The sequence below is a fragment of the Berghia stephanieae genome, chromosome 3 (genome assembly GCF_034508935.2).
Source record: "Berghia stephanieae isolate SIO BIC M18660-M18661 chromosome 3, UCSD_Bste_1.3, whole genome shotgun sequence".
Taxonomy (NCBI): Eukaryota; Metazoa; Mollusca; class Gastropoda; order Nudibranchia; family Aeolidiidae; genus Berghia; species Berghia stephanieae.
In genome coordinates, this window is record NC_088362.1 from 36,042,964 (window position 1) to 36,057,963 (window position 15,000).

Below are 15,000 nucleotides of genomic sequence, written 5' to 3' on the forward strand. Positions count from 1 at the left end.
CCTCTGGATACCTTTTTATGCTCGTCGGAGAAGTATTTCAAAAGGGCGTCCGTCATTGTTCCGATAGTTTAGAACCAGTTACTAAGTTACTATGCGTCATTACGAGGGAAGTGACCTCACCACTGTTGAATCCTATTGACGTCAGTGAGCTCTCTGTTTTTGTTTTTAGCCAGCCATTTTTACGAGTAGTTGTCACTAAATTATAGACACTTAGATAACCACGCCTCTCGGACAGTTGTCATAGTATCAACAATGGCAGTGATTGGTAACCAGAGCAAGCTACACAGGTTTTTACTATCGATGTCTAAGTACGAAGTTGACGTCACTCAGGTCTTTGTTATTGTTTTTTGCCATCCGCGTTTATGAGTAATTCAGACTAAAAAGTTCATGGTTACATATAGTTTTGTGTGTTTGTCCGTTATACTTCCGGATGGCAATAATGTGAGCTTCTTTGCCAAGGCATCCTATCTTTTGAACCAACACCAAAACTATGTGTAAATTTAAATGTGTATAATATGGTCGAAAAAATTGTGTGATAACTAGTCATCCATTTGGCGGTATAAAAATAATAACAATGATCAGAGAAGGACGGTTTATCATTCGCGTTATTGTTTATGTTTGTCCGAACACGTGTGAAGGTGTGTCACAAATTCCTTGTTTTCATTGGTCAAAAATCTACTGGTTAATTCTATCAATCTGTCTATAACTGTTCACGATTACACATTGTTTTGTGTGTTGGTACGTTACACAACCGACTGGCGGATGCTGTGAGTAATTTAGCTAAGCGCATAGAATCAATCGAGACGGTTCCTGTCAATGGTGGTTTTGAACCAGAACTCATCCATCGAACAGCTCGGGTTGATCGGTAAACGTGAAACTTTTGAGGATATTTCACCCACAGCAAATAGTGAAAACGTCGAAAATGAGCTGTACAAGTGTGTAATCTGCGCTCATTTATTTATCGAACCGTCAATTGAGGGGGTTAATTATAACGGGTGACAGATGCATTCGTCGTCTAAAACCACGCCCACTTTACCGTAGACCCCGCCCATTTCCTGTTAAAGTGACACAAAGTGACACCTATCGGCGGGTGATGACGTGATCGCAGACGACAAGGGGAGTTAATCACTCAAATCATCCGTGATGGGTTATTCATTGAACTGTTGATCGGTTTGGCCCATAGATAACACAGGTTTGGCCCGCGGGGGGTGTCGGCACGGGGTTGGGGGGGGGGGGGGGTGGTTTTGCTGTCATAATGTATATGTCATTACAGTTGTGTGTGTGTGTGTGTGTGTGTGTGTGTGCGTGTGTGTGTGTGTATACCTGTGTGTGAGTCGCCCTGTCGTCAGATTTGTGATCGATTTTGGCATTGGGTTTTCGTGGTGGTTGTTGTTGTAGTGGTGCCAACCTTACTTAAAAAATGCGTTTTCTTATGCCATTTTCGTTCACTGTATGCATTTTGCTGAGGATCCTAAGCATTAGTATATTTCTATTTCTTAAGGATTTTAACAATCATACTTTTTTAATTTAAGGAGGTTTATATAGAGCAATTTCCACTAAATATGCTCAAAAGCGCTTTACAGGGTCAACAGCAACATTTAACATGTAGGACAGGACATGACGCCTGTTAGGCGGTATTACAATTTTTTTTCGGACAAAGACAACGCTGTTAATGGCCAGGTACTAATTTTACACCTCAGTACGGTGAGAGAATGTGAGTAAAGAGCCTTTTCCAAGGACTCAACTTTGCGCCGAACCGAGCGCGAGGCTCGAACCCAGGACCTTCCGATCCGAAAGCGAGTGTCATACCACAAGACCACATAGACGGACTTTTTTTTCAGTTTATATAGATTGTTTTATTTTGTTTTATTTATTTATTTTTTCTTTTTTTTTTTTTGTGTGGTTCCAAGACATCAGAAAAGTGGTGGCCCCAAATATAGTTTGTTTATTTTGTGTGGTTCCAGGACAACCGAAAAGTAAAGGCCCCTAATATAGATTGTGTATTTTTTGTTTTTATTATTATTATTATTCTTAATATTGTTATTATTATTAATTTTTTTGTGTGTGATTCCAGGACATCCGAAAAGTGGTGGCCCCTAATATAGATTGTTTATTTGTTTATTTATTTATTCATTCATTCATTTATTTATTTATTTACTTATTTATTCCAGGACATCCGAAAAGTGGTGGCCCCACTCCTCAAGAGCTTTCAGGTGGAAGTCGACTCCCTGTCCAAACGGAGCAAGGCATCCGAGTCGGCCTTTCTCTCTGTCTACAAGAAATTGATAGATCTGCCAGGTAAGGGCTTGCCTTTATTGATAGGGGGAATGCGTCGATCATTGATTACGTCCCTTGGTTCTGTCCAACATAGTGAACGTAGCAAGGCATCCGAGCGGTAGCCATCTTTAACTTATAGCCTGGCTCTGACCAAAAAATGACTTCTTACTTACTTACTTACTTACTTACTTACGTACTTATCCGAACCAGCGACCACGACCTGAGCTCTCGCCCTTCGGTCTTGTGCCATGACGTAGAAGTTAGACGTCTTTTGTAGACTTCAAAAGACAAGTCTTTGGCCACAAAAGAAAACAAATCGTGAGTTGTATTCAATAGTTCAACCTTGAGGACCACTAACGACATCTCACTGACTAGATGGTGCAAAAACGTAGAAAATGACGTCAAATTTTTAAGTGCCAGAGGGTTCCAGTGTCGGGCTATAAGTTAACGATGGCTACGATCCCAGTGGGCCTTTTATCTCTGTCTACAAGACATTGATTGATCTGCCAGGTAACGGGTTGCCGAGATTGAAAGGGGGAATGCGTTTATCATTGATTATTACGTCCCTTGGTTATGTCCGGCACAGTGAACAATATATTGACGACATCTATTGAAACATCAATACAAAGGGCTTGATGATGTCTAAGAGTGAAAAAGTTGAGCTATTCTGTAGGGTAATATACACTAAACGTGCTCAAAGCGCTTTACAAAGTGAAAAGTGAGTTGTTAGAAGTGCTCAATCAAGAAAACATGATTTCATTGGTTGAGTTATTGATTACAACTCACAGTTGAGTTTTCCCTGTGATCTTTCCGTCTTCTTTTATGACTACTTTTTGGGTTTGTAATGTTGCTCGGCGCGTAGTTGAATCCTTGGAAAAGGCTCTTTACTCACATTCTCTCACCGTACTCGGGTGTAAAATGAGTACCTGGCCGTTAACAGCGTTGTCTCTGTCCGAAAAAAATTGTAACATCGCCTAACAGGTGTCATATCCCGTCCTAAATGTTAAATGTTGCTGTTGGCCAGGGACCCCCTGTAAAGCGCTTTGAGCACATTTAGTGGATATTGCGCAATATAAAAGCTCAATATTTTAAAAAAATTGGTTTTCGGCTCTTCCCTAATACTCGATTCATTTCTTGTTACATTGTTACATTGAGTGAATGCGTTTACCACCCGATGATTCAGTCCCCTGATCAGTGACAAAATAATAATTAGAGAAGGGGTCCCTGGCCAACAGCAACATTTAACATTTAGGACGGGACATGACACCTGTTAGGCGATGTTACAATTTTTTTTCGGACAGAGACAACGCTGCTAACGGCCAGGTACACCTGAGTACGGTGAGAGAATGTGAGTAAAGAGCCTTTTCCAAGGATTCAACTATGCGCCGAGCACAGCATTACAAACCCCAAAAATTAGTTATAAAAGAAGACGGAAAGATCACAGGGAAAACTTAACTGTGAGTTGTAATTAATAGCTCAACCAATGATATCACTCGTATACTATGGGACTGTTATCTCAATGGTGTGGCTTATTACTTTCCCTGTGTTGTTTGTATGACTTGTCCGCCTATTATGTGGCCTTGTGGAATGACTCTCTCGCTTTCGGGACCGAAGGTCCTGAATTCGAGCCTCGCTCGGCGCATATAGTTGAGTCCTTGAAAAATGCTCTTTACTCACATTCATTCTCTCGCCGTACTCGGATGTAAAATGAGTACCTGGTCGTAAACAGCGTTGTCTCTGTCGGGAAAACGAAAATTGTAATATCGCCTAACAGGCGTCATCATGTCTCGTTCTACACGTTACGTGTTACTGTTGGTGGATATTGCTCTAAATAAAAAGCTGAAGTTTAATAATAATAACAAAATATTTATTTATTTATGATTTATGAATTTCTCTACCCCCAACCAATTCCCGGACAGATCCCGTCCCAGTATTAGAACATGCCCAGGCCGTACAGAAGAAAGCTCACAGGGTCCAGGACCTGGAGATAGAGAACAAACAACTTCGAGAGACTTTGGAGGAATATAACCAGGAATTCGCCGAGGTCAAGAATCAAGGTAGGCCACATCGTTTTGTGAATAATTGTAGTATGCGCGCGCGCGCGCGTGTGTGTGTGTGTGTGTGTGGGTGGGTGGGTGTGTATGTGTGTGTGTGTGTGTGTGTGTGTGTGTGAGAGAGAGAGAGAGAGAGAGAGAGAGAGAGAGAGAGAGAGAGAGATGTGGGAGGGGGGAGGAAATGCTTTATGTTTACCCATGCATCATATCTATATATCTCTATATCTATCCATCCATCCATCCCTCTATCTATCTATCTATCTATCTATATATATATATATATCTCTATATCTATCCATCTATCTATCTATTTATCTATCTATCTATCTATCTATCTATCTATCTATCTATCTATCTGTCTGTCTGTCTGTCTGTCTGTCTGTCTGTTTGTCTGTCTGTCTGTCTGTCTATCTATCTATCTATTTATCTGTCTATTTAAATTTAAATCGAAATCTATCAAAATCTTTTACTGACAAGCCCCCCCCCCCCCATCCGCCCCTCTCATGTGACCTCAGTGCATTCGTACCAACAAATGCAATTGTCTGTAATATTATGTCGTGTTAAATTTTCACAAAATCTTTCCATGCCTTCAGAGGACTTCCACAATAATGTATGCAAAGTTCTCTCTGATGCCGATGTCGTGTTTCTAGTTATGTACAAATCTCTCCAATACAATATGATACAACATCTCCTTCATCATCATCATCATCATCATCATCATCATCATCATCATCATCATCATCATCATTTATTATTATTATTATTATTATTATTATTATTATTATTATTATTATTATTATTATTATTATTATTATTATTATTATTATTGTGTGCCAGCATCATCCCCATAGCGGGCAGGGAGGTACATACTATGTCTTCTATCCCTCTATGTCTGTTTTCCAACATGCTTTCTGTCTTTGTCTTGGAATGAGATTACTTTGTACCCTGGCGGATACCTTGGCTGGGAGGGAAACAGTCAAATGTATAGTTAGTTTTGGGAGATGATATTTTTTTCCTTGTAAATCATCTCTCTGTTATGCACTCTATTATGTTTTATTTATGTATTATATGATTTGTAAACATTTGAGTGTATTCCTCTTAGTGGGGACCTGTTCTTGTGTCTGGATGAGACTTTTAGGTGATCTCAATTTAAGTACACTGATAGTGTGCTCTTGGAATCTACATCTGTTCCCTTTTGAACCAATTCCCCTTTTGTCTGCCATATTCTTGGATGCTTTAATTGTAATTCTAGCACTTATTACTATCCCATTTTTTCCCTTTTTACTGGCGCTGATATGACCTTAATGTGTTGCAAGCGCCGTAAAACACTCAAAAACAAAACAAAACAAACCATCATCATCATCATCATCATCATCATCATCATCATCATCATCATCAGCATCATCATCATCATCATCATCACAGCATTCCAAAGGACATCGGGTCTGAAGTAATCAGTATCAATTTGACACCATTACCGGGGGAGGAGGTTGGTCCTGATGATGCTGATGCTGATGATGATGATGATGACGATAATGATGGCTGCTAGCCTGACACCGCGAATAATAACAATATTATAAATCTAATATATTTACGAAATTACCGGAAATAGCCTGTCAAAGTGGGGCAAAGGTCACCGCGCCTGCCCGTCATAACATGAAATGAAATGAATGTTGATATTTTAACATTCAATGTCGACGCCCACGTTCTTTTGTTGTTTTGTTTTTGTTTTGTTTTGGATCACTTCATTTTTAGGGGGTATTTTTTGTATTAAGAAAATATAGAATTGACTGTTCGTTGTTAGATATTTTTTTTTGTATTGTTTTATTTTGTTTTTGTTTTTTATTTTTAATTTGTTAATTTTTTTTTGTTTTATAATTTAAAAAAAACAAAACAAATCAATGCTGATATTTAATTTAAATATTTGACTTAAATAAGAGACTATTTTTATTTGGGGAGGGGGGGGGGGGATTGTGTGTTTTTTTGTTTTTTGTTTGTTTTTTGTTTTGTTTTTGCACCATGTGACCTCAAAGGTCAATCGCCTCAAATTTTGTTTTATCGAAGTGATTATGTCGTAATATGTATATTATGGCAATGTTTTTATTGTCGCACTCTTTGTCCACCTAGCAGTGATTGGATAGCTGGGTCTCTTAAATCTGGCGGAAAGTACTTTGCGATAGATAGATAAACTAATGTCCTATTCAAAGGGTAGCAAGCAAGCAATTGTCATTGTCCGTTTCACGCTATAGAAACCGGGGATAAACTCTGGCTCCACGGGCCCGGCCCCAATGGCTATGAAGGACTACTCAGACGAAAATAATTAAATAATAATAATTAAAGAGAGAAACATAAGAGTCACGATTTTCTGAAATTCTTCTGGGGCAATAAAGCGTTGTTAAGGTTGTACATTCGCAGATGATGGATGTGGTGGTGGATTGGGTAGGGGAAGGGGGTAGAGGGGTTTGGGGGGGGGGGGGGCGAGGGGACTTTTTAACTACTGCAATGGGTTATATTTCTTGCAGAAGATGGTAAATGGATAATATATTATAGATAAGATAGAGGGTATTATGAGCTCGCTTGGCTGATAGCTTGTCCAGTCTTGTGTCCAGCAATATTATGTCCAAGTCAGTTGTCTCTCGGCCATTGCCAGAGTATCAATTAAGACAGGCCGTTAATAATAACGCGATGACACGCCTGACCTGGTCACCCGCCTGATGACCACTGGTCAGCCAAGAGGACCGACCCTCGATGACATCACTGACGTATTGTCTTAAATCGGATTCACCCCCCCCCCCAAACCCTCTCCCCACATCCCCCCCCCTCCACCCCCTTTTCCCCATCTTTCCAATACCCACTACTATCACTTCTAGCTACCTATCTCGCTCTTGAACTATTGTAGATTTTATATTGATATGTAACTCAACTCTCTCTCTCTCTCTCTCTCTCTCTCTCTCTCTCTCTCTCTCTCTCTCTCTCTCTCTCTCTCTCTCTCTCTCCCATCACCACCACCACCAAGCCCATCCCCCCTGTCCACCCAGCAGCGATTGGGTCGCTGGGTCTGTTAGATCTGGCGGAAGGTACTTAACAATTGACTAGCATCTAGCGAGCAATCGCAGTTGTCCGTTTTTCCGATATAGAAACTGGGATATAAACTCCGGCTCCGGCTTCGTGGGCCTAATGGCTGTGAAGGACTATTAGCACTTTTCTATGTGGTCTGGTGGTATGACACTCGCTTTCGGATCGGAAGGTCCTGGGTTCGAGCCTCGCTCGGCGCATAGTTGAATCCTTGGAAAAGGCTCTTAACCCGCATTCTCTCATCGTACTTATGTGTAAAATGAGTACCTGGTCGTTGCCCTGTCCTGTCCTAAATGTTAAATGTTGCTGTTGGCCAGGGTAAAGCGCTGCTTATGAGCACGTTTAGTGGATATTGCGCTATACAATATGCTCAATTATCTCCCACTCGACCCAAGTGAAAATGAGGATCTGGCTATATAGAGGCAGTGACGGGATATTTTAAGAATGTAAGTACCAAAAAAAAAAAAAAAAAAAAAATGGCGCCTAACAGATTATTTATGAAGTGTTATTGTTGGCTGGGGAGGGAGGGGTCTTTTGTAAAGCGCTTTGGGCACGTGTAATAGATAATGCTCTTTATTATAAACGCTTGATATATATAATATATATATATATATATATATATATATATATATATATATATATATATATATATATATTTAATCCCGCCATGCCATACACGATACGGATTAACAACTGAAGCCACTGCTGTCAGCCCGACACAGGCTATTACTGTAAATCATCGAAAATCCGTCCGTCTCCTGTCATCCCACCAGGCCTATCACCGCACTGACCACTCACTCACTCTGCCGTACTCTGGAGGAAAAAAACACCCCCCCCCCCCCTAAAAAAAAAAAGAAGGAAAAAAACAAAAAGGAATATTTTAAAATTTTGCCAGAAAACTCGTCCTTCAATAAATATTGACCCTCATCTCGGCAACCAAAAAAAAAATAAATTAAAAAGTCTTCGCGAAGTTCCAGAATTGAGAATTTTTTTTTGTTGTTGTTGCCAAGATGAGAGTCATTTAAATCGATCGATATTTGAAGGACGAGTTTTCTGGCCTAATTTTAAAATATGCGTTTTTTCCCCCAGAGTACTGATGGCAGCACTACTGTCCATCACTTTCCTGCCGGCTCTTCTAGCATTATTATGATCCAAATCTGTAACTCGTTGGAATTGTTTCTAACCACTTAATCAATTGTCCTACTTAACTCTGTGGATGGAATTAAAACACGTGTTTGAAAAAGTTGGCCAGAAAACCAGTCCTTCTAAATTAATATCGAGCAATTTAAATGACAATCATTCTGGAAAAAAAAAAACAAACAAAAAACTCAAATTCAAGGATGACCTGGCGAAGTACTCCCCAGGTTTGAGAGGTTTTTGTTGTTGTTTTTTTCTTTTCTTTTTTTTTTTTTCCTTTATCAAAGATGACGGTCATGTCATGTTAATCGATCGATATTTAAAGGAGGAGTTTTCTGACGATTTTTTTTAAAATACGTGTATTTTACTCAGAGTACCACAGTTAACTGGTTGATTAAATTACTTTCTACTTGCTACTGACCCCCCCCCCCCCCCCCCAACACCTCACACTCTGTCATACTCTGAAAGAAAAACAAAAAAGAATCCCAAAACAAAACAAAAATTACTTATTTCAAATTTTGGCCAGATAATTCGTCCTTCAATTTTAATATCGATTTATTTAAAATAAAATGACCCTCATCTTGTACAAAACTGTAAAACAACCTTTGAGGACTTTGAGGAAAACTTGAAGAAGTCCCAGGTTTGAGATGTGTTGTTTTCTTTTTCTTTTTTTTTCTTTCTTTTTTTCTTTATTGGGGAAAAAGGAGTGTGGGGGGGGGGGGGGGGGGAAGCGTTTGTACAAGTCGATGGTCATTTAAATCGAGCGATATTTTGAAATTGATTGAGGGACGAGTTTTCTGTCTAAAATTGTTTGAAAAACGTGGTCTTTCAGGTTACGACCGGATAAATTAATTTGTTTGGTTGTAATTTGGAGGTAGGACCATGTGATAAATCAACTACAATTAATTATGTACAACAAAAGGGCACGCTTAACAATGGCATAACATTGTATGTTTCGCTGTCAAATTGAACGATTTATGAATCCTCCCCTAGGGGCAGCAGCTACTACAAGCATTGTCCATCTCGCTAGTTAACCTAATCTATACTTGTCCCCTGATCTTCATTCAAAAACCCCTCCAGTCCAGTCCAGCTCACTTACCCATTGCTGACCAGTATAATAATAATATATCACTTCCGACCAAGATCCCCCCCCCCCCCCCATCCCTACTTTCGTTTTATAATCAATCAGAATGTTGGTTTTTCTGTTGCTTGAAAGAAAAACCATAAGACAAAAAACAAAACAAAAAAAAAAAAAACAAACAAAAAACAAAAACAAAACCCCCCCCCCAAAAAACACAAAAAAAACACACACATTACTCTGCTACTTTTTAGACTAGTTGTTTGATATCTCTGCTGCGGCCCTTCGTCGCCCCCCCCCCTCTCTCTCTCTCTCTCTCTCTCTCTCTCTCTCTCTCTCTCTCTCTCTCTCTCTCTCTCTCTCTCTTCCCCCCCCCCCAATTAAAAAAAAGGAATGGTAATTGAAGAAAAACTTTTTTGAGCTCATGGCGAACTGCTCATTCAGCAGGTGAACGTTCGTTTTTTTCTGTTGTTGTTTGTTTGTGTTTGTTATTCACCATACCAATCAGAACACTTGATTATGAAATTAAACAGGAAACAATTTTGAAATTCATGACATTTCGTCTGTGTTAACAAATGTTTAAGAGAAATCTATTGGTCGTTTTTCTTTTGACTGTTATAAATATTGAGGCATCTGAGAGGGAGGTGGGTGGGTTGAAGGAGATGGAAGCTTTTACCTATTGAAAAGGAAAAACGACCAATTGGTAAAAGCTTCCAACTCTATCAACCCCCCCCCCACCCCCCACCGCACCTCCTCCCAAATGCCTCAATCCTCCAGGGGTCGAACGTAAGACAATGGACCACCAGTCAGACAGTGTGGCGTGTGTCAAATTGTCTCTTTATTTCAATTAATTCTCATGACATTCCCCTTTCACCCCTCACCCACCCACTTTCTACATATCTATACCTATACGCCCCTTCCCCCCCCCCCCATCTTTCAATGTCCCCCCCCCTCTTCTCTCTCTCTCTCTCTCTCTCTCTCTCTCTCTCTCTCTCTCTCTCTCTCTCTCTCTCTCTCAATTCCCCCTTCTTTATATAACTCTCTCTCCCTCTCTCTCTCTCTCTCTCTCTCTCTCTCTCTCTCTCTCTCTCTCTCTCTCTCTCTCTCCGGCTCTTTCTCTAATTTCTCTGTACTGCCGGCTGTCCAAAGAGCCCCATAATCCCATTAATACTAATAATAAATAACGATAATATTACAAAATGGATAGGATTTAATCTGATATCTGATAATAATAATAATAATAATAATAATAATAATAATAATAATAATAATAATAATAATAATAATAATAATAATAATAATAATAATAATAATAATAATAATAATAATAATATAAAAAAAATAATAATGATAATAATAATGATGATGATGATGATGATGATGATGATGATGATGATGATGATGATGATGATGATGATGATGATGATGATGATAATAATAATAGTAATATAAATGTACACGTATCCAATGTACAACTCTGTGCATTGTGTGACAGATAATAATACAACATACGATTCTTTCATCTCTTTGTATATTTATTAAACGAGTTATTTTTATCGAGCCCAATAACACAACGAGCTTGCGAGTATGTGTTATATTGCATGATAGAAATATAACGATTTTACGCATATCATCATTGAAACCATTGCGGTTCACGTGTATTGTCAAATCTTCTAAAATGACATTCAAATAATTTTATTTTCTTAAAATTATGATTTCAAGCTCATGTTTTGTGACGTCACTACGGACCGCCATAAATAGTAAACGTTCTTTGTAAAATCCGGGCGCCATATTGGAACCACATTAGATCCTGTCGCCATTTTTTTACTTTTACTGGATGATTTTCTGGTGTGACGTATTTTCTCGAGTCGTAATAATAGTTTCGCCTCTTGTGTTGGTTCACTCACAGAATAGGATAATATTGATAATAAACAAGTCTTGTAAACACACCTTCCTCTCCATCCCCCGCCCCCACACCTTCTTCCTTTGCTAATTGGTTTATATTATTATATATATATATATATATATATATATATATATATATATATATATATATATATAATATATATATATATATATATATATACGAGGGCTCTTTCAGAAATAACCGAAAAATGCCCATTGCTCAGCAACCAGTTGAGATTTTTTAATTCTGTAAATGACATGATATTCCTTATTTCCTTACGGATATTCCCAGAAATTATGAACTGCATCATTTTGCACAATGAATTTCTAGACGATTTTAAAGATGGCGGCCCACCTTGAAACTTGGTCAAAGGAGGAAATCAGAGTTGTCATACGTTTTTTGAACGCCAAAAGTCTGAATCCTACCGAAATTCATAAAGAACATCAGAGTGTATATGGTGAGCATGTTATAAGCCGTACACAAGTCTATCACTGGTGTAATTTGTTTGAAGCCAGCCATTCCGACTTGACAGACAGGGAAGGGAGAGGGCGTTCGATAACTGCGACGGCAGAAGACAATGTGAAGCGAGTTGATGAGCTTATTCGTCAAGACAGGAGGTTGAAACTTCATGAAATCGCAAGCAGTCTTGAAATTTCGGAAACTTCTGTCCATAGAATTTTATTTGATGAACTTGGCTACAGAAAAGTCAGCGCGAGATGGGTTCCTAAGCAATTGACAGACAATCATAAAGAACAAAGATTGGACATCTGCAGGGAACTTTTGAGAAGAAGCAAGAGCTCACGCATGGTTCACGGGCATACTGCCAACGCCGGCGGAGACTTTCTAGGGTACGATGTGACTTTTCTTGACAGCATAGTCACCGGTGATGAGACTTGGTTGCACCATTGCACCCCAGAAACAAAGCAAGATTCGATGACATGGAAACATCCATCCTCACCTGTCGCGAAGAAATTCAAAGTCATGCGGTTAGCAAAGAAAATAATGGGAACTGTTTTCTGGGACAGTCGTGGTGTTATTCTGTTTGAAACCTTACAACCTGGAGAAGCAATCAATGCTGCAAGGTACTGCCAAACTCTTGACAAGCTTAGGGAGGCCATTCGCAGAAAGCGCCCAGGGCAGTTGACCAACGGGGTCATTTTGCAACACGACAACGCTACACCCCACACAGCACAAGTGACGCAAGGTTGGCTAGAGAAATATGGATGGGAGATTTTGCCATACCCACCACACAGTCCAGACCTCGCACCATCTGATTATCACCTCTTTGGGCCACTGAAACGTGAGCTGGCAGGAAAGCGCTTTGATGTCGATGAAGAGCTTGTTGACCATGTGCGGAAATGGCTACAAAACCTTGACGGAAATTTCTTCCGAAAGGGTATCTATTCCATGGTGCGGCGTTGGCAGAAGTGTGTCGACAGACTTGGCTGTTACGTAGAGAAATGAAGGACGAGTCAAGGTATGAACACGTGCAAGAATTTTGTTGATAGCATAAAAAACGCGGATTTTACAGGCATTTTTCGGTTAATTATGAAAGAGCCCTCGTATATATATATATATATATATATATATATATATATATATATATATATATATATATATATATATATATATAATATATATATATATATTTTTTTTTTTTTTTATATTTTTTTATTTTTTTTATTTTTTTTTATTATTTTTAAAAAATTTTTTTTTTACAAAGAGCTGCTCCCATTTTTTCTTTCATTCTTTCTTTATTTCTGCTTTATTGATTGATTGATTGATGGATTTATTTATTTATTTATTTATTTTTTTTTATTTCTTTGTTCATTTATTTGTTTATGCATTTATTTATTTTCTTAATTTTCTTTCGTTCTTTTTCTTTTTTTTCTTTCTTCTTCTTTATTTTTTTAGTGTCAAGAGCACACGGTCTATCTGATGTCATAAATTGACATACAATTTTGACATGTTTGAGATTTAAATATCGAGAGTTGAGTCAAAAGGTTTTCGTTAAAAAGAAAATGACCCCGGCCATCTGATGTGTCAAATCGCCTGAGTACTCTTTTTGTGTTTCCTTCTCTTGTCAATTGTCGTCATCATGTGGTGGGTTTTTAAATTGTATTCCACCATATGGTTTTACTTTTATCCATTCATTCATCGATCTATCTATTCATATGTCCATCCATCATTCATTCATTCATTCATTTATCCGTCCGTCTACATCCATCTATCCAGTCATTCATCCATGCATCCATCCACCCTTCCATCCATCCATCGAACAGTATCTATCTATCCACCAATCCTCCCATCTATCCATCCGCCTTCCGTCCATCATCCATCCCCCCCCCCCCTCTCTCTCTCTCTCTCTCTCTCTCTCTCTCTCTCTCTCTCTCTCTATCTCTATCTATCTATCTCTCTCTCACACACACTCACACACACACATACACACACACACACACACACCAAAATAAACTGATCGTAATTTGTATGCGAAAAATCAAAAGAAATGGTGGATTGAAACAAAAAATATAGATGTAAAAAATTCAAAAAACAAGTTTTAAAAAGAAACAAACAAAAAAAACAAAACAAAACAAAAACAACAACAAAAGAAAACAAAAGAAAAATTCAAATAGAAATAGAAGTGTTCATTTTAAAATAAAGATAATTAGAATCGAGGACAATAGAACGCCACCCAACTCCACAAACATGACACATTCAGGAGACAGGACCCATCGTAACGATGACGAGGCCAGGCGGCAGCCATGATGAATAATATGATGAAGGGCAAACGATTCGAAGACAAATAAATACAAGAAAAGTCAACCCCACCACGACAGATCTATCAATGGGAGCAAAATAATAACATTTTATTGTTCTTATTTCCTCTTATTTTTTTTATTTTTTTTGGAAAAGTCAAAGAGACAGAGCTAGAGAGAGAGAGGGGAGTGAGGGGTGGAGAGAGACTTGAAAGGGGGAGTACTAGGAAGGAAGAGAAGGATAAATAAGCCAGTCGGCGATAGGAGCCAGCCAACGTTTACTTTACCCCTGCCGCCATCGAGGGGAACAGGCTTTGATCCGAGGCATCCCTTGACCCAAGCCCTTTTCAGGTCTATATTATATCTATCTTAGACCAGACCTGCCTAGTACTACGAAAAAATTCGTAGATATGCCAATTATTTTTGGCTCCAGCAGCTAAAGAACAACATTCGCTTCTTTGACTCAATAACTCTTGTTGAAAAGGAAAGTTTAGTTCCTAAGAACCTATATTCAGGAGTTTGGAGCCATTTTTGGAATCATGCTGAGGGCACATTATTTATTTCTACAGCTAGTTAAAGTGACTATTTTTTTTCTTTTTGTCCCCGTGGAAACTACGAATTTTTTTGAAATTTCAAGCAGGCAGCTTTGATCTATCCCCCGGGTTATCTTTTATTTTCTGTTTTTCTTCCTGCTAAAGTCCCCCAAAATCCATCCTT

At 38.8% G+C, this 15,000-nt stretch overlaps 1 protein-coding gene across 1 annotated transcript in view; it reads left to right on the forward strand.

Annotated features, from left to right (window-relative positions):
- Window positions 1–15,000, forward strand: part of LOC144967647 (homeobox protein cut-like 1) — a 359,614-nt gene that overhangs the window by 99,681 nt on the left and 244,933 nt on the right. Inside the window, exons 3-4 of the mRNA XM_078905166.1 lie at window positions 2,172–2,298; window positions 4,197–4,334. Of these exons, the coding sequence (XP_078761292.1) occupies window positions 2,172–2,298; window positions 4,197–4,334 (265 nt within the window). The remainder of the gene's footprint in view (window positions 1–2,171; window positions 2,299–4,196; window positions 4,335–15,000) is intronic.